The 21,441-nt window shown below is 29.0% G+C and overlaps 3 protein-coding genes across 5 annotated transcripts in view; all 3 read left to right on the plus strand.

The window, feature by feature from the left end:
- Window positions 1–1,424, plus strand: part of LOC139097599 (extracellular serine/threonine protein CG31145) — a 42,927-nt gene extending 41,503 nt beyond the window's left edge. For both annotated transcript variants that reach the window (XM_070649486.1, XM_070649487.1), the window contains one exon: window positions 327–1,424. In XM_070649486.1, the coding sequence (XP_070505587.1) occupies window positions 327–552 (226 nt within the window). In that variant the 3' untranslated portion in view covers window positions 553–1,424. The remainder of the gene's footprint in view (window positions 1–326) is intronic.
- A 3,670-nt stretch (window positions 1,425–5,094) lies between these two features.
- Window positions 5,095–8,182, plus strand: LOC139097604 (extracellular serine/threonine protein CG31145-like). The gene is made up of 8 exons (XM_070649491.1): window positions 5,095–5,326; window positions 5,986–6,222; window positions 6,304–6,428; window positions 7,201–7,282; window positions 7,443–7,535; window positions 7,593–7,836; window positions 7,894–7,974; window positions 8,030–8,182. Exons 1-8 carry the CDS (start codon window positions 5,283–5,285, stop codon window positions 8,180–8,182), a joined length of 1,059 nt encoding a protein of 352 aa, XP_070505592.1. The 5' UTR covers window positions 5,095–5,282.
- A 9,345-nt stretch (window positions 8,183–17,527) lies between these two features.
- LOC139097631 (uncharacterized) overlaps window positions 17,528–21,441 on the plus strand; it is a 39,906-nt gene continuing 35,992 nt past the window's right edge. For both annotated transcript variants that reach the window (XR_011545085.1, XM_070649524.1), the window contains exon 1: window positions 17,528–17,800. The gene's annotated coding sequence lies outside the window, so the exon portion shown is untranslated. The remainder of the gene's footprint in view (window positions 17,801–21,441) is intronic.

Below are 21,441 nucleotides of genomic sequence, written 5' to 3' on the forward strand. Positions count from 1 at the left end.
AAATTCCTACGAAAGGAGAACGAACAAAACGAGCGTAAATTTTTTGACTCGACGGAAAAAAAAATTTTAATTATTTTTTAGCTTGATTTTATTTTGTAAATGAGAATTAATTTTGTTCCGGTATCAGTTTCACGTAATAAAATCCAATTGTGTAATTTGGTTGTAGAATAATTTTATTTAAAAAAATATCAGCATTTATGGTTACATCAAGAATATGTACAACTCGTAATACTCATTAAAATCATATTATGCACATAATTTAGCAGCAATGAAAACTTGAGATCATTTTCATAAAATATTATATTCCTTTTTTCTCTCTTCAACAGATACCATAATGGACCGAAAAAGTTATCAGATGCAATGCGTGAGTCAATGGCTGTTGATCCCATTTCGCCTGTACTTTGGGAGCCTCATCTAGAAGCACTTGATAGACGAATTGTCATTATTCTACAGGGCATTCGTGATTGTCTCAATAAAGTTGACATTGAGTCGAGACAAAGTAATAATGTGGAATATGAAATCCCTAAAGAAGAGGCATCAAATCAAGCGTAAATAAACTCCAAGTTCCTTCAAAATTTTCTATACATAAAATAGAAGTAAATCGACGACGACATGAGAGAGATACAATAAAGAATTGTCAATAGTTCTGATATGTAAATATGCTATATGTAGGGAAATAATTTAATAGTAAAGACATTTCTTCATATATCCTTCTACTATATTAAAAGCATGCATAAAAGTAGAAATGCATTTCCAAATAAAAAATGAGAAAAATATATAGATTTTAAGTAAAAAAGAGATAAAAATCAAGTTTGTAATCCAATGATACATATATGCAATACTAAGTCTTTCCAAAAAAAAAATCATACAACAATTCTCAATAATACCATAGGAGAGAAGGAAACTTCAAATTTAATATTTTTTGTAGAAAAGTACTCAAGAACATCTTATAGATTTGCATATAAATCTTCATATACAGTTAGTTGTTTGTTCTATGGAAAATATTCAACCACTTGACAGCCAAAACTTTAGAAATTGATGATATTATATTTTTTGATGTTTTTCTCTAATGAACTGTTTCAATCAAAATTGTGGGAGAAGATTATTCAAGATTTTTCTCGTAGGTACTTCATTTTTCACATAAATTAATATATAAAATCAAAATTTTTAGGAAATTCTTATGTGATGTTTTTGACAGAATAATTTTTTTATGATTATATGTTGAAAAATAATCTCAAACAGAGTGAAAATACAAATTGAGATAGGCCTTATGCTTTTGAGTTGGCTGGGGTGCAGTCAGAAATTTTCTAAGAAAAACAGAAAAATTAACGAAGAATTTTTGGATTTTTCAGATTTTGTTAAATTTAAGTTGAATTTTTAACTAGTTTTGCTTACAATTTTTAAAAGGGACAAAGTCACAAAAACTTTATGAGAAGGGTTTAATTTTCCTGTAATCAATCTTTATAATTTAAAATTTCTAAGAAATTAAATTTAATCAACAACTATGTTGAAGAGACATTAAAGCATTAATTTGGCATAAATTTCACCCATAAAAACTCTTTAAGATTATTTTCAAAATTTTGTTCACAAAGTCAGTGCAATTTAATTTTAAAATATTTTAATTATTGTTATTTATAATTTTATAAATTCAAGATTGTTATCGTCTTTTCCTTAATTTGATTATCATTGATGAATAAGTTTAACATTTTATTCGAATATTCCATTTTGCATAAGCTAAAGGCGAAGAAAATTCATTTGAAATAGGAAATAATAGATTTTCATGAATGGATGGATTTAATGATAATTTAGAATGTGAATTTGTTGTGTGCGTAGGATAACCAAAGAGTAAAAAGTGTTGAAAATTGGCCTTTAAAATTTTTGGTAATAATGCTAAGATTATTATATTACATTATTTAATTTAAATGGGTAAGGGTTCCAGACTGAGCAGAAATATGCTTTGATTAAGATCCGAAACCGCTAGAATATTTAAATTGTCATCTTATCGCTTTCCCTTTCACGATTATGTTACCAAAAATGTATAATATTCGTAAATAATTAAGTTAGTATTAATTGCTTGATTAAATTTATAAAAAATAAAAAACGAAAATGTTTTTAGTTAATTAAAATTCAGAACAGAAAGGATGAAGAAAAAAAATTATCTTTTTGATTTTTTAATGTCTTGAAACTTTAGAATCTCTTTTAAAACTTTTTCCCTAAAATTTTCTAATTTATTCAACAGTTTTCATCTTTTCGACGCTAATTAATGAAAACTGAATTAAAATAATAGCATAGATTTATCACGGTTTATCTTTCGTGCTTCAAAGAATTCTAAAACAATTTTTAAAAGAAGAAAAATTCTTTGATGTTTATGAGACTCACTTTGAACTGTTCATAATACAAGATGATATTGGATACAATAATGTCATGGATGAAAAAGCTTTTCAGATTTATTTCAAATATCCCAAAACTGTCATTTAGTAGCCTAACTAATTATCTTCGAATCGTTCGTGCTTTCAATAAATTTATATTTTCTTCACACATACAATATTTTGAGGCTTCATCTTCCGAAGATAAATCGATTTTTACCCCTTGAAAATAAGATTTTTGGCCAGTTAGATTTATGTTCATAAATATGAATTATGTGGATCAATGCTTGACTAACTTCTTGACCATTGACAATTTTTTGCTGAATTTTAAACAAAAAACATTTTGTTATCAACAAAGTTCGAAGTAGACTCAAATTTTGTATGGAAAAGTCAACTTGTGCCGACTCGATTTCATCTACAATTCGAGTAGACTTTGAGCTCTGGTTTCCAAAAGAATACAGTCCATAAATAAATCTAGAAATTCTTAAAAATTTAAATATTTTAAAATAGCAGTTCAAAAAGTGAAATAGAATCTATTTGAAATCAATAATTAATGATAATTTAATTACCTAATCATGATTCCATCAAAATTCATAAACAAATATTTTTAACTAAAATTTATTAATTTTTCACGCAATTTTGAACACAATCAAATACATTACCACAATGTTTAAACAACTAGGACAATGTTTTAACACAATAAGTACAATCGGTTTATATATTATGATGTTTTTGACAAAACAAAAATTTCTATTTTGAATTAAAATTTTAATTGAATCAATTTGCACATGTTAAAAAATTTACAATCATAAATTATTTATGGTTTTATAATGACAATCCTGTTGCATTATTTAATGTTTATAAAATATTTCGTTTTTAAGTTTTCTTACTCTGATAAAGCTGAAAAAACTAGTTTGTGAATTAAGCTTCTAATTAGGAAGGAATATTGTGAGATAAATTTGATTTTAAGATAAGGAAGGAATGTTGAATTATTTCATGAAATGTCAGACATTATAAGATCAATTTAGAGTCAGACAAATGCAGCCTTGAAATTAAATACCAGAAATTGCATTGATAAAATCATAAAAATTCAATTTCCTGTGATGGAAATAATAGATTCATTATAAATGTCTCCTGTTTCCTTCAGTTTCAGTTGCACTTGAATATGTGAACTAAATTAGGCATTGTACAATAAATACAACTCTTTTTATGGATATAAATTGACTGAATTTTTAATGGTTCAATAACAAAACAATTCTTCGTTTTCATATTTAAAATAATAAATTATTGATGATAAAATTTCTATTCAGTTCTTGTATAAAATAAAATTGAATAAAGGATTTATGGGAAATAAAATATTTAACGAAAAAAAATGTACCCAAAAAAGTCGAGATATATAAAAAAAAATATAAATTAAAAAATGAGAATGAGGCTGTTGTTCTAGTTTATACATATAAATAATAAAAGAAATAAAATATATTACTAATTAAAAAAAGATTTACAATAAAATTGAGAGAGAAAATGTACCAAAAGCTGTTAGGATGCAGCTAAATTATTCTTACCAACTTATTCAACTTTTGATTACTGAAAAATGTTAAATCCTTTATTTACTATTAATTTCTAAGTTATATTAAATTTTCATAAGTGTGAAAATGCTAAGTTCCAAAAAAAATAATTAACTTTTGTTCATCACCTTATTTTAACTGGGGATTTCAATGCCGGTATTGATTACATACATATTAATACAAATATTGTAATCCATAATTTTTAACAATCAAAAAATATTATTATAAGAAAAATTAAAAACGAATAATTTTTCGTTGAATTTCTTCGACAATGATGAGAAAAGAGGAAACAAAACTGTTTAATAAAATGTTAAAAAATTCATAAAGATTGATTTCTTTTTACTATTTTTCAGCATTCTTTTTACACTTTTCAACAACTTTTTCGTTTTACAGCAACTCTTTCAACTAAAATTACAAGGTTTTAAGTTTTACGAAAACTGATTTTTGACTGAAATTAATTTACTTTATGGTAAAATCTTTAGTGAAACATGAACAACTTAATTAATTAATGCTTAATTTAACTGTTTTCTTCCTAGACATTGCCTTCTAGTTTGACAAAAAAAAGTTTCATCTTCATAAGATTTTCATCAAAACCTTTAGAGGACGTTGACTTAATGGGTATAGTCAATTTATCAGGTTACGTAATGATTAAATAGCCCTAAAAATTTCTCATATTTTTTTAAATGTCTACACGAAAAACGTAATTTAAAAATTAAGTCGTTGACTTTTTGGTTTTGAGTCCGTACACTTATTAAGTTTCACAAAAAAAACGAATTTTTACAACCACCCTCCCTTCCTGTTTTAATTTCAAACTGCCTATACAAAAATCTTCTTTTGATTGAGCTGTTTCAAAATACTAAACCCCTCCTCCCTCCCAAAAAGCAAGCGTACTAACTGAGGGGGTACTTATGTAAAAGTATTCATCTGTCACACAGCTCCAGACCGAATACATTTCCTCATTTAACGACCCCATTTGCTTTAAAAATATTACTAAACGTTTACTGCTCAATTAGTGTGTACTTGTCATCAAACACATAAAACTCAAAACCATTACTTCAATATTGTTCGAATTCTATTATTTCATATGAACTTCGGGCTGATAAAAACACTTGTTTAAATTCACGGATGCTCTGAAGTTCGAAGTTTTGAAACACAGCCCACGTCAACAGCTCATTTAGTATTTCAAAGGCACATGGTGAACACATCGTTGCCTTAAACGCTAAATATTTTTTTAGTATCTAATAATTTTACAGTGATTACGGTTTATTGTTATGCAAACGTAAAGTTGCCATAAAGATCCTTGTCACTAGAATTCAATCAATATTTAAAAAGGCTCATATAAATTTTCAATATGATCAAATTGAGATTTATTATCCCATCATTCCTGTTGCTTGTGTAAGTATATGTGGATGTATTTAAATCATTTTAAAGTTATGGCCAATTTCACAAATAAAAGAAATGCTTTTTAAAATAATTTAAGTGTGAGCTTCATGCATATTAAAATAGATGTGAAAACACACATCATATCTTTCGTCATAACTTTATTTTTTTGTTGGAAAAAATTACAAATTATTAATTTAAAAAGCTTAACATAATAGGACGAAAGTGCATTGTTAACAAGAATTATTGCTGTAGTTAAATTTTATTTTAAATGTCCATAAAGGGCGATGAGGACTGTCGAGAGAGAGTTGTACAAAAATATGTTGCTGCATAAATTTTTTCATGTCATCATATTTCACACACACTGTCAGACTTGACTGTCTCATATCTCATCACAATCTCCCTCTTGAAACTGTAAAAAAAAGTTTGCTGTTTCACTTTCTGCCTTTTTTTGTGATACAAATGATTTTTGCCATTGTTTCTCTTGTTATTACTTCTGTAGAATATGATATAATAAAAAGTGAAAATTGTTGTAAGGACAATCTGTGCCTTTTTTTCTTATATGAGTAGATGAACGCGTGTCTCCATATTGCAAACAGAATAGATGCTTTAAAGCTGTCATTATCATTCTGAAGCATGAAACTCATACGCTTATATTTGTTCACAATTTTTAGAGCATTATGTTGGGCACATCTTGAAGAGTTTTCAAGACTTGACATGGAAGATACTTGTTTTGGAAGTAAACATGTCAAAATCCCACCTACAATGAGTGACAAGTTTGCTGACTTATTGGCAATAGCTCAAGGACGAGTTGATGAAAATTCTCCCAAAAATCATGAAAAAGTTGTTATTCATGAAAAATTAAGCAATGAGAACCCCACATTTGCAGAGCTTACAAACTTTGTTTTTAGGTAAATATTATTATTGTTGAAATTTATTTTTTATCCAATTTATAATTTATGTCAATTTACCGACGACTTCATGAATTTTAGATGGCATTCAACGAATCTTGAACTTTTTCAATACTCAATTTCTAAAAATGAAATGTATCCAGAAAATGAAAAAGTTATTAAGCATTTACTGAAAGACTTGGTAACACTTCCTGTGGTCTTCATTGGTAAGTATATAGCATACAGTATTTATATCCTCACTTATTACGTAACAAGCGAGTTAAGAGACTTAATATATTTTCGAATAAATTAATTGCTCTTTTTTGAAAAAAAATTACAAAAGTCCTCGTGTTATTGATCGAGGGACTTAAGCGCATTTTTGTCCCAGCGATCTGTAATTGATTAAGAGATATTAATAGATATTAGTTTTCCTACCAAAAAAAACCATCACTTCCAGACCCACAAAGCAAGATCCAGTAAATTCTAAGTCACCATACTAGAAATTTAAGAAGTTCATGATTTAACGGATTTTCATTATTCAAACCACATAACGGTCAAAAAAAATTCAAACTTTGTTCAGTAAACACTGTAAAAACATCGAAAAACATTGAAGAACACTGTAAAACAATGAAAAAACGTGTTGATGCTTTTGTTGTTGTTGTTTATGAAAATGAAAATTTGTTAATTATAGCATTTATGCGTAGATTTGAAACTTTTAAATGCCCGTGGCCGCAATAACTTTATGGAACTGATCTTTTAAAACCATTCCGAGCTCTCTACGATGTCTAGATAAAAGTTTTTAACGTCAGCCGAACAGACATACATAGTGTCTTATTAAGCTACCTTTTTGAAAAAAATTTCAAAAATGCGCTAAAAAAGATCGTTATCGCGTTACGTAATATGTGAACGACCCATTAAATCAGTGATGGACCCATCCTGTGTGTTGCTTTAAATATTATGAGAATATCACTTAATTTGGTTTAAAATTTTCGTTTTTAGATTATATGGAATATGATACTGAACATTTAAAAATATTTTTGTATCTGAAAACTGAAACAAGAGCTGTTTTAAAACCAGGAAGGTAAGAGGTCATTTATTTATTGTATCTAATATTTTTGGTCTAATGATCAGACCAGTTGTCAATTGTGACAATTTATGAATAGTCCTCAGTAAAATCCTTGCTATCTAAAAGAATCACTTGACCGATTTGAAGAATTAATTTCACCTTTGTTCATTAATAGAGCTAAGCGCGACGAACATGCTCATCCCAATCACTTTTACTGGGATGATTTAGACAGACATAATGCAGAAATTGCAGCATATCATTTAGATAGGTAAACAATAATGAGCATTTTTAATTCAATTTCCAAGTTTTTAAATTATTTCTTTAGAGTTCTAGGTTTCCGTCGTGCAATTCCCCATGTTGGACGCTATGTCAATATTATGGAAGAAATTCATCCTTTTGCATATGATGATTTACTCAAATCTTTTTATGTTACTCCAGAAGGAAACAATTGCATCACTGGAAGATGTAAAAATTATTGCGATACTAATCATCCTACATGTGGGCATCCAAACATTATTGAAGCTTCACTTGCCGCATCACTTCCAACACATGATAATGCTACTAGAGATGTAAGTCTATAAAACTATTTTTAGAAGTTCTATTAATATATAATTGATTTTCTAAAGGTATTTAGATATCCATGGAAACGCTCATTTGATAAAAAGAGGAAAGCTATGTGGGAAGTTAATCCAAATTACTGCGAAACTGTAAGAGGAATTAAATTATTAAAACTATAAGTGATTAATTCCGTTATTCGATTAGATTCGCGGTATAAAACCATATAAATCTGGAAAAAGAATTTTAGATGTTGTGGATTTGGCAATTATGGATTTTCTTGTTGGAAACATGAATCGCAAGTATTATGAAATGTTCAGGTATGACATCAAATGTCAAAATCTCAAAAAGGTTTTTTAACAAAAAGTAATTTTATTTCTCTAGATTATTTGGAGACGATGCATTCATAATTCACTCAGAATTCGGACAAGGCTTCAACAGACCATACCATGATGAAATTTCTATCCTAGCTCCACTTCAACAATGTTGCTCAATAAGAGCATCTACATTGAAAACGCTCATAAAGTAAGCATAAAATTTTGAATATTTGATGAACTTTTCTAAAAATGAACTTTTTCTGCAGATTCCACACCGGATCTAAAAAGTTATCAGCAGTTTTACGTGGAGCTATGTCAGCAGATCCATTAGCACCAATCTTGCTTGATTCACATCTAGAAGCACTTGACAGAAGAGTTGCTTTAATTCTAGAAACTGTTAGAAATTGTGTGGCAGCCAAATAGTCTCAATTTGCAACTTTACAGCTTAAATTCTTTTAAATTCAATTTACAATCTTTCAATTAATTAACATAATTTTTTTAAAGTTCAAGAAAAAATTGCCATAATGACTCTTATTATGCAAATCAGCTTATCGTAATTGAGACTTTTCAGCATTAATTTAGTAATGATTTCCAATAAAATTTCCCCATTTTAAAAGAATTCCTCATTATATGAAAAAATAAAAATTAAAGAAGAAGTGAATAAATAATAAATGCTAAAAGCATTGCCTTTCAAGGATGTAAAACTTATAGTACACTTACAGTAGAGCTTGCATAATAATAACGATAAAAAATCTCACGTTTCGCAATATGTCTGTTGTGCTACATCTTGACAAAAAAGAGAGAAAAATGACTTAAGGATACAAAAAATGAAAAAAAATAAGAAAATTCTCAAATTTATCAAATAATTGGATCAACTCAAATCATTATTTCAGTGATTATGTTGCACAAGTACTATGAGCATAAGCAGCATAACAGAAAAAAAATGGCGGATAAAGAATGAAATACAACATATAGATATCTCTGATGGCGCTTTATTGAAATTTATAATATTAAGTAATACACACAGAATGTAAAGGAGAAGGAAAGAAGATAAAGCATAAAACTGGAAATGAAGTGGAAAAATTGTAATTTGATTCTTTCGAAGAAAAAAAAATTACTATGCTAGACATGAACGACAGCGACGACGGCTAGACTATACATATATTAATCCTAAATTGAATTGGATGAATGATGAGAAATTTGCTTAAAGTTTCTAGCCGACAATTTGTGAAACCAGTAAATGAAATAAAAAAATTTTCTCTTTCATGTTCGCTTTTCAATTCCAGTTACTGTTGACACTTTAAAGTGATTTTCCATCACCATTGTCATTATCGTCTTTCTTTTAGGTCCTCTTCGCTTTTGTGTATCATATAAAATGACGATGAGGGCAACAATGAATTATGTCATTCTTGTGTAAATCTTCACGCAAAAAAGAGCGAAAATTCTTTTGTTGGTCTTAGGCCATTTATTTTACAGTATTGTTGACTTTTGTGGACAGTTGGCAGAATTTTGTGTGATTTCTCAACAATTTTTGTGTTTATTTATGACGCTCAATAAAATTTGGGTAATTAATGAGTAGCGACTAATTTGGACACAGAATGTAAGTATTCAATGGGCTAGAACAAGCTGCTGATGTTCTGACTACGCAACTCAACAATACGCAGCTTAGTAGACACTACGGCAGCATTTGATTACTGTTCAAAATACACGTAAAAGTTCTAACTTCACAATAATGACATTTTGATGCTTTTATAGGACCAAAATCGTTAAAATATTATTTTGTATTACCGTATGCTTGTACCAAAGGAACTGCAAAAAGCTTAGCAAAATATAGAAAAAAGAGGGGATTGCAAAGAAGCCTCAAGAGAATGTCATTAAAACTTTTCTTCCCTTCTCGTCCTTCAAAACATTTGTAAATGGCGAGTAGAAATAATTATGATATAAATGTGCCGAAATATACCTCAGGAAAGGAACAATTTTCCAGGTTGACTTCAAATATATTTCTTTTCTTGTCATCTTAATAGCGTAACATAAAAAATCTCCCGTTGTTATTCGCACAAAAGTTGAAAGACTGCAAAAAAAAAAGTGCGACAAAATGGAATTAAATTAAACGACTTAATCTTCTCGACAATTTTACTTAATGATGATAAATTAAACGAGATTTTTTTCTCGGCACTTAAAATGAATAAGTTTGTCTTCCATTTCCACACATAGATTCATAAACATATATATACAAATTTTTCAATTATTCCCTGTGAAGGTGGCAATGGTCTACCTTGCAATATGTTAAGAGAATCTGAGAGAAATTATATAGGGGTCAAAGTTTCATATCTTGGTTTAATTGTGGAAAAATTTTTCATTCTAAATTGCAGGTCAGGGAAATTATAGCAGATTTTTTAGATCACAATTTTTGCTATGCTGTGAGCATTAATTGATTTTAAATGGAAATTTTTACCTTTCTCTTGAATTTATTATTTTATCGTTTTATGTATAATTGAATGCAGCGTCTGAGTGAACTCTAATGGCTCATTTATCAAAAACCCATTCAATTTATTGAAATTTTTTTTTAAATAAATTTATTGAATATAAAAAGCGTGCGGAATGTGCGATTCAACATCAATTTCATTGCAAAATTTGTGGAATGAAAACATTCATGAAAAGTTATTCAAACAACTTGAGGTAAGCTTTCACAAGTGCTCTTATGTCAACAAACTACAGGGTAACTACCTTTTTTAGGAGTCAACAGTAGTGCCAGCAAACATTACATTTAACCAGAATCTCAATTCAAATCAATTACATTTTGAAATTTTTTTAGAGTGCTACGTTATGTGATGTAGGACATTAGAAATAAAAATACTTTTTACATCTTCTCAAGTACACTTGACAAACATCAACAAATTGTTTGCAAAACTTAGGAAAGAAGTAAAATAAAATTTATCTTCCGTATCGTATGATGAGATATAAGTATGAGGCTTCTTTTTTTCTATCGGAAAAAGAGATGATGATCATCCACTACATGAAAAAAAAGAAGAAGGAAAAAAGAGAACCAAAATTGCACTTGAGTTGAAGAGGATAACTTGAAATATTTCTTTTCCTACCTTCATCTTGAATTATTGTGAACAAGTTGATGGTCAAAAGAATGAAAATGTTTGGCTTTGACTTAAATGACCCGTATATTGATAGCGGAAATTTCATATCAACTTATAAAATGAAATGAAATCGAAATAAATTGAAAAGAAATTGGATATTAATTCAATCGGAAAACGACAGGGAAATTTGATAGGGATTTCTTGATTTTGCTTCATCGTAGATATGATATGAATAAAAAGAAAACTGTACCATAAAGAAAAACATGATGAGTCTCATTTGACTTGAATAAATATTCCACATTAAAATATTTTGTATCAATGTCAGAAAAGTCCTTTGAGAATCGAATATTATTCTTCTGTAATATAAAAAAAGAAGAAATTTTTATCTTATTATTTACAAATAAATTCAAATATACTGCTGATTTGACAATGAGATAAAGAGAAGAACATTTTTATTCTACATCCAATTTATGTTGACGAAGGAAAAACCTTCCCATATTGGTGGTCAATATAGACCTATGAAAAAATAAAAAGAAATTTAAAGAGGATTTCATTTTTTATCCATGTGCGCTCAAAATCATGATAGAAAATTACATCATTATAATTCGTAACAAGCTTGTCCTCCGAACGATGCACGGAATGGAGAAGGCTCCGTCACAGCGCTTTAAAGGATCCGTGAAACCACTTTCATTGTCACCAAATGAAACATGTTTAAATTTGCCAACTATTTGGACGCCATATGGATATTTGGTGACTTCCATTTGGTGCTAATAACTTCTTCTTCATTTTTGTCGCTCGGATGCTATATAATTGAAACAGAATACCATTCAAAGATTTGAAATAATCTTATTTAGGCATTGAAAGACATTTGATTCCAAATAGCCCTAATCAGAAATAAACAGTTAATCAGAAAGTTCTTTACTCTTTCAATAAAATCAATTAATTTTCTGAGTAATTTGCCGGATGTTCAAATATGAACTTGATATGAACTATTGATGGCTTTGTCAACAAAAAGACACGTGGAAATAGATTGTGTCAACATTAATGAATGAAATAATGTCATGTCAATGAAGAGAAATTTTTGGATTTATTTGTGTTTCTAAGCTCATATGCTGAAACTTTTACTTTCATTAAGATTCTTACTTAATATCTCAATAATCATATAATGATGTTACAGCCCTTAAGGTATAAAGAAATGAGAAATAAATAAATTCATTACTATCAATCCTATGAGTATTTATTCCCCATTTTAGTCTCAATCTATCGAAGCTTAACACCCCATAATTTCACTCAGACTGTCAATGTGTCAAGTGTACAATCGATGTGTACATTTCTCTCCTGTTATCTTATTTCTTTGGTACCAAAACGATAAAATAGAATAAACACGGCATTATAATTGAAATTTATTGTCACATAAATCATTTTCAGCTTTTTTTTTGTGTGTGTGTCCTTCGGAAGTTTCATTCTAGTCTCTCACTCATTCATTTATTTTTTTGTTGCTGTTATACTTCTTAATGCTTAAGAGCCACTTACCACACTTGACCTCTCCTGAAAGGAATTCTTTTTTATCATGTTGACATAAGTCTCCAGTTTTTGTCGATTCTTCAGATTTCTGATCTTATGTATATTCAACATAAAATAATGAATTTACATAGAAATACAGCTTTTTTGCTGCGTGCTGTTGAAGACTATTCAGCAGAGAAATATTCATTCTGCTAAGGTGTTTGCAATAATTAATTCATAGAAATTAAAAATTATACAATTCATTTGAATGAACACGTTTGATGTTTCCATTTCCAGCATAACTAGGTATTCAAACTTATTTCATTTCCGAAGGAATTTATAGCTTCAGCTAAAATATTTTCCAAGCTTATTAGAATGCAATACACCTCATGCTTTTAACGACACATTAAATGCATTTAATAAGATGTCGTAGAACAGTTTAACTGCCCTTAATGATGCAAACCTGAACTCAAAGTCGACATAAAAAAATAGGAATCGACTTCACTGTATTGTAATCTAATTCAAAATGAGCTTTTAAAATATATCCCTTCGTTAACTACAGTAACTCTCCCTTGATCGTTCATTAAGCTTATTCATAATTGTTGTAAGTTGCTTTAAATTATGCAATTAAGTGGGGGGATATAAAAAAATATTTTTTGTTCTCTTTGAATTGCACTCAAATCAACATCACGTAATTATTTATACGTGTATAAGTGCTTTGAAAGCCACAAAAATAAACGAGTTCTTTTACGATTTTCAACGCATATTTTAGTTGCTAGATCGCAATTGACAAGCCGACAATATTTTTAACCTTCTACTTCTATATTTTGAAAAATAAAATTTAGAAAAATAAGGAAAAAAAAAGTTGATGGCATTGTTTTATAGCAAAATTATGACTCATAAAAACGCTCATTAGAACTTTTTTTATGTGACTTTTATTTGCTGGAAAGTTAGAAATTCATGTTCTTTAAAAAAAATTGTTATTATATTATGAGGTTTTTTATGCTGACTGTCGATTCAGGCACAAGGTGAAATTTAAATATGAAGAATGAAACAGAAAAATCAATAATAATTTTTATGATGAATAAAACACACTCATATTCATTTGTGTATGCAAAAAAAATGATAATTGTGTGGGATATAAAATGCATGCATAGCAGCACATTTATCGAAAATAAAAGAATGAAACGTGCGTCGCGTAAAAAAGCACTCGTATAATGTGATAATTATTAATATCACAAGATTAAAAATTTTTCTCACTTTAATACATATATCGTGCGTGCTCGTGTATATATTGGAATCACGCATATGTGATAACGCATTAATAATCATGATTATAATGATTTGTTTCTCGCTTCTCTTTTTTCATGTACTATAATAATATACTTAACATTTTTCCATCTATTATATGATAGGACAGGCTCTCATTAGATAAAATCGTTCATTGTATAAACGATTCCCTTTTCATCGCATATTCAATGATCAATGTGTACATTTTTGCTACCAGTTGAAAAGGATGCGCTTGTAAACATATGGCTGTGTTCTGCAAACAATATATGAAAATAAGAATATTGATCCATCAATTCTATTAACATTTTTATATCCACAATATATTATGCCTTAAAAATTTTACTAAATTCTGAAGTAAATTCAGGATATAAAAGTCTAATTTTTGATAGCTGAATTCCTATTAACCAGGGATGTTTTATGTGGTTTTGAGTATTACTCAAGCTTACTTAGTTTTAGAATTGTGATTCATGAATTCCTTAAGATAACAACTGAAGCTGCCTCAATCACTAGGCTGCACCAATAATGCAGGGGATTTTAGTTCCAAGAAAAAAGTATATTCAATCCACGGATAAACTTCATTCTGATCCAGAATTGAAAAGCTTAAATAATGCAACTGTATTCATCAAGAGCTTTTATTCTTATGAGTTATTTGACCGCCCTCGTTTATCTTTGCCATATACAAAGTGAGATTAATAGAACTTATTTAACAAAGTATAACAAAGCTTCTTCAGATCTCTCAATCACATGTCCAACTCATTGATGAAGAGGCTTTAATTCTTTTTACAATGTCAACCACAGACACAGAATATAAAGACTTTCAGTGGATATGGCTTTAAAATCTGAATAAATCTATCCATTCTCATAGCTGCCAAATTTAGCCGGCTTCTGTTAATAAAAGAGGCTTATGGGATATTTTAAATTTCCATGAAGGAGCCTTTTTAATTTATATCGTTCGGGAGTTTGACAGTTTTTGGAAACACAAATTAAAAAAATATTCAGGTTCCTAAGAAAATCACTGAGTCCAACTCTGGAGCATTTTAGTAACAAACATCTCCATTGGCTTTATAAAATCAACTATGTATGTTTCGCATGCATTCTACAGCAATAAAAATTTATCATCAGCAATTTTTCAAAGGAGAAAAATTAATTATCTAATGTACTTTTTATCCTGCAGCAAAGCATCCATAGCATTCTTAATTATTCTCATGTTTTATTAAAAAATACCATACACAAATTTCAGCACAATAATAATGACTGAATGAATGAATGAATGAATGATAGGAGTTAAAGGAATTTTTACTTAATTAAATAGTTGCATCACTTTACGTTTTCATCCCTTGTTCGTCTTCGATTTTCATTTTATTCAACAGTTTTTATACGGGCATGCAATAAAGGAAGAAAACGTATATAGCAGCAACAACGAAAAATGTTATGAATACATACTGAAAAAAATTGACTAAGTTGTAAGACAAGCAATGTTGTACGAGAATGATTTGAAGAGAAAAGCAGGAATAAGAAGAAGACTTTAACATTATCATAAATTTTCTTTTAAATTATGCTCTCTTCAGGGCAATATCATGGAAGCATCTAATGGCTCTTGTAATACTTATAATGCATACAACAACAGCAAGATCAACAACAACAAAAGAAAGAACTCCAAACGTTTAAATAATGGATAAGAATGACATGAAATGTATACTTTTACATAGGAAAGAAATACAACGGCTAAGATGAATGAACAAATAACAGCAACATAAGCAGTCGAGGAAAGTTGAGGAGCTACGATGAGAGAAAATAATTTATATTTCATTTATTTTCGTTTTCATCCAACACACGATTCTCTTTGGTGCTTTGTGTGTAAGTATTTCCTAAATATATATGAACAAAATCTCTGTTTTATATATTTCATACGACGTATGGCATTTAAGTTTTCTTTAAGCAATCCTTAAGTACGAAAAAGGCATTTGTTAAATTGGATGTGAATTGGAATGGGCACATAACAAGCCAAAAAAAATAAATGAATTAAGCGAAATTTAATCACATATATTAGTTAACCGCATAATATTTTCGGCATCTACAGTAACAAGAGCAGCCTATCGAAAATTATTTTACCTTTTATGTGCACGGATCGTGCTCTATTGTATACTGAATTATAGTTACGGTATTCAATGAAACGAATCTATTTGGTACAGCTTGAAATCTTAATTAACGCCTCAAGGGGATGAAATCTTGTTGAAACAAGGAAGGGAGAAGAATAAGCTTGTTGATTTCTGATTTTATGGAATTATTGCAAAAATTGAACCGCATCATGGGAATCAAAACATGATTTAGATATTGATTAATTAGATTACATAGTTTCCTAAATGTCCAGTCTTGTTAATCTATTGATTCCTTTGAAATTTCTTACAATGTATTCAGATTTTAACATCACCCATCCCTTGTATGTCTCATGTGTTATATCTATTTTATGAAGTACCTTTCTATTTAATTTCCACAAAAATAACAAGGAGTAGAGATCTCGATAAGATGAGATAAGATGAACATACTTCAAGATCATAAAGAAAATAAACTGCTTATGCTTGATATAATTTTCCCGTCAATAACACAAAGAAGCTCACTATGAAAGTACGTTCAATACATTATTATATTAAATGCTCGTCAATAGATAACAGAGAACTTGTTTATAAAATATCAATTATCTATTGAAACGAAGAGGCAATTGCGGATATTAGAAAACATCACAAGAGTATGCTGTTCGTATATAGTCGAAGTGAAAGCTATAATCGACAGGAATTCTTGACATAACACATTTAAGATGTAAAGTAAATTAATAAAACTCTTGAAATTGAAGTATATTTAGAATCTTTAAGGAATTCTTTTAAAATCACATGACATTTCTAGACCCCCCTCCCCCTCGTTACAAAATGTCGTTACAAAAATAATTTTTTGGTTGAGGCTGTTACAAAAAGTTGATAAATGACTTAGGTAGATGATGAAAACTTTATCCTTTAAAGTTCAATTTAATTTCCATAAAATTACAGATTAATCTTTGAAATTGCAAATGACAAAGAGTGACAGACTAACAGAAATGTTCATTATAAGCTTATCTGATGATCAAAACTTAATCGAAAAAGTAACATACAAGGTTACATGTTGCACTTGAAGTGCATTTACTGTGATGCATCAAATACATATCTGTCTCAGGGACTTTTCTCTAGAAAGCGTAAATAATTTATTTTGTAGTGTACTCAATACTTCCTATATCTATCATATTATATACAACATAAGTTGTTACCAAAAGAACTCATCCAACAGACACAATATCTTCCTTACCATGCTGATATGGAAAAATGTGCTCAAAATAGAGAAGCAAGAGCGAAAGAGAAGAAAATGCTTTTAGGAATATTCCAGTGAGCAGCATGATTTCTTTTCTCTTTGGACAAAATTCAGCGAGGCGTCTCAGTAATTTTCCAGTTTATAATGAAATTTCGTACGGGACGGATGTTGTTCGTGTTTGAAGTGAAAAAATATTTCGTGATATAAAACATTTCGTCTTCACAGACATTAGACATTCATGAAAGGAAGAGATTCATGCGAAATTAAGTACTCAATAGTGAGCTAAATCTAATAGAGTTATTTTTCTGTGATTACGTGCAAGAAAAATCATTTCGTGACTTTTGTCGGAATGTGATTCACACATTTGGTGAATTTTATTAAGTTATAGACTAAAAAATTTTAAATGGAAGTTCGAAAAAAAGGAAATAAAACAAATATAAAATGTAAATTGAATGTGAAATTTAAATAATTCATCATTGTTGATTTTATTCAATCATTTCGAGTCACTCTTTATAATTGAGAGAAATCCTTTATTGCAATACGATCGCTAACGATGATGATGATGATGATAATAAAATTATAAATTTATAAAAGTCTATACGCCTGAATCTTATGCTACCGTTGCCATAATTTGCTTTATAAAAGTGAAAGAATTTTAATATGTTAAATTGAGTGATGAAAGTGAAATTAAATAACAGTTAAGAGCAACAGCTTCAATTGTCATAAACGCGGAAATGATGTCAATTTCTGTTATATAAGGAAGAAAAAAAAAATCTCATGAATAATTTACACATAACTTAGAGAACTTTTTCCTTCATCTTATTATTATACAATAGAATTTTCTTCTATGTGCTTTTTGAAATTTACTGCCTCCTCATTCTACCTTATATCTTTATTCTTCCTTACTCATTTATACACACAGAGGCATAAGAGAATAAGAGGCAGCAAAATGCAGATTCCACATAATTTACAATAAAAAGAATTTACAGAAAAATTGGAATCAGCAGAAAAAAGTTTATGTGCTGCTTGCTAAGGAGCCACTGAAATACATATACACCCCAATAATACAAACAGACATGCCAAGCAACAAAAAAGAGAAACAGACAAAAAAAAAAGCGAAGAAAAAAAGAAAAAAGTTATTCAGGTTAAAATGCCGAATAAATAGTATTTATGATACTTTGGTGTCAAAAAGAGAGAAGAAAGAAAGAAATTATGCGGAATGAGCGAGGGCAATTGTGAAAAAAAAAAATAGAAGAAATGAACGTAACCTTTTTGCCATTCTTACTCGAATAGAACGAAAAATGAAAATTTATTCAATTCATTTATTGCAGAGTTACTTTTATAAAACTATAAAAGTTAATAAATGATTTTTCATGACCGATTACGGAAAGTGCTTGTAGGTCGTTTAAACGATTTAAATTTAAAAGTACAATTCATGGGAAAATTCACTTTTTCTATGAAGCACTTAAGGTAATTTATGTTTGAAGTCATGATCATTTCTAGGTACAATCTTAATTTATGTTTTTTACAGAATTAATTGGCTTCGAAGAATTTTGATAAAGAATTCAAATTGTTAACATTAATTTTTATTGTTTCCAATAACTTTATTATTTCGATTCGGGTCGGTCATTTGTATTTTGTCTAAATCTTAACCTTCCATTAAATAATTGTTGTAACAAAAGCAATAAAATCCGAAAACCCTAAATTTCATTTACATTCCTATTCAAATTATCACATTTGTTTAGTTCGGAGCACATTTTCTCTTAATTGAACTCTTTAAATCCTCTTTTCATGTATTGTGTATTAAGAAACATTCTCGAGAATACAAAATACAACAACCAAATGCTTCAATTAACAATTAAGTTAAATTGTAATTGTTTGTTGAGGCACACAGAGAATACACATGCAGCCGATTCAATGAATACTTTCATTTAATTGAGTAGCATTTTGCATTTAGTGAATTTTAGTCTCGGGAAACCGCGAAATGAAGAATTGCCTCAAAAAGGGAGGAAGAATTTTTGGCCCTGAACTCTAGGCTTTCTCGAGGTCGGGACAAGGCGTTCGGGAATGTTTTTTGAAACTTCTTCCTGAATACGCAGTCTTTTCTTGTATCACAATGCATTTGTTTCCTGCTGGCTGTCATAGGGCATTCTTATAGAGGCGGCTCCTTGATTGAGTCTTCTTCATTTATGTTGCTCGGTATATCGAACCAGAGCGATCTCAATTCGACTTCGGCCTCCTTTTTTAACAATTTTAATTGAACATTTCCTATTAATTAATTTGTTTGTTTATCAAAGCATAAGCTGTTCTCCACTTAACTATTAAATATCAATTAAGCAGTCAGTAAATACAATATTGCAATTATAAGTTTCTCAAATGAATTGCTGCATAACAAATCTTTCAAGAATAGCTGTTGAAATTGAAGATGATCATAGGAAAATATAAAAATTCAATGATGTTTGTTAATGTTCATCTTAATGTTAATTCCGTAAATAATTCTTCCAACCATAACTTTACAACTAAATCCTATTAGCTAAAACCCATTTCTAAGGGTGAAGCAATTAATATAAACATAATACAGCAATGTAACTTTTCTTAATACCAGTCAAGATGTTGTTCCCTTGATGATAGTTAACCTTTAAAACATGACTTTGATAGAATGATTATGAGAATGAGTCTACCTACACATTTCTTCTAATATATCCTAAATGAAAGTTCAAAAGAAGAGTGTTTAACCGCTAAGTCTCAAAAGCAATTGATTTTACCAAACTGACACTGAGTATAAATCTAAATAACATAGCAGAACAGAATTTCTTCACATGAAGGCACTTTTGTGTGCAAAAAGCATGTTTACATTATGAATTATGAGATCCATGAATTTTCGAATCATCTGAATCCTGCTTACTTTCCCTTCAATGCCCCGTGAATATCATATAAGACGACAATGTGAGCAAATGCAGAAATCCCATGTTAAGCTTATAACTTTGTTTCTAACTTTCTTCAACCATAAAAAAATATTTGAATTCTATGACATTTCTCTATTGATGAAGGCTACATATGTCCTTTTTCTCAATGGTTTAAATTTTTTATTTACATAGATGACTTGTGTGTGTGTTTGTGCATGTGAATATAAATTTAGGTACAGGGAAATATCTGAGCAGTGATATTATGTAAACATTTACCCTTCTATATCTCCTTTTCCTTTTCCTTTTTTTTTCTTGATGTATCCTTACAAATGAACTTGACCATAATTTTATTAATATTAAATTTATTCTATTTTTTAACATGTTTCAAAAGCATCTCGATAAATATTTGCACAATAAAAATATATTTTCTTATTTATTATTATTTGAGGTTCAAAGCGAGACAGAATTATCTGAGCATATTGGAAAGGCACACATAAAAAGCGAAGAAAGTAAAAAAAAAAGATTGAAGGATTGAAGTCACAAATTTGATGACAGGGAAAAAATTTTTCATTTCATTGGTTTTTCACTTCGTAAATGGTAACGATAAAATTATATACAATATACGTAGTAGAATGAGGGGAAATATTTCGGTAAGGTAATATGATAGAATGTGAGGAAGAGAAAAGGTTAATGTTTCAATTTTCCATCGTTGACTTTTCAGTCGACTCGATGTCACTGCTTATGTTCGAACATTCACGTACATGTATATATACATGACACACACGATATGTGTATGAAAAGGATATTCCCCATACTCACTACCTCAATACTTTTTTTTTCCTCTTTCACTTCTATTTATATACACATATAAATTCGTATTCTTTTATCCATTCAACATTCCTTCAACAACAATGATTTGACATTGAAATGAGAAGAAATTTTCTTCTCTTCTCTTATTTTGCGGAATAAATTGCCCATATTATGTTTATGTTTATGAAAAAGAATTTCTTTTTTCCTTTGCAAAGTTTCAAAATATATGAATTTTTTTCTCAGTCTTTTTTTTTGAGTACACAAACCTACGTTTAAGGAGTTAAACGATATATACAAGGAGAAATATTTTTATACAGTCATATATAGAAATAGTCATTGCTACATATAAAGGAAAGATTGCCAAGCTT

The sequence above is a fragment of the Chironomus tepperi genome, unplaced genomic scaffold (genome assembly GCF_022539635.2).
Source record: "Chironomus tepperi strain 1889 unplaced genomic scaffold, CSIRO-AGI_Ctep_v1 contig_425, whole genome shotgun sequence".
Classification (NCBI taxonomy): domain Eukaryota; kingdom Metazoa; phylum Arthropoda; class Insecta; order Diptera; family Chironomidae; genus Chironomus; species Chironomus tepperi.

Coding starts and splice junctions, on each gene's coding strand:
- LOC139097604 (XM_070649491.1), top strand. CDS start 5,283: ATGATCAAATTGAGATTTATTATCCCATCATTCCTGTTGCTTGT. Junction 6,429..7,200: donor ACTTCCTGTGGTCTTCATTG/GTAAGTATATAG, acceptor TTTCGTTTTTAG/ATTATATGGAATATGATACT. Junction 7,975..8,029: donor ATCCAAATTACTGCGAAACT/GTAAGAGGAATT, acceptor TTATTCGATTAG/ATTCGCGGTATAAAACCATA.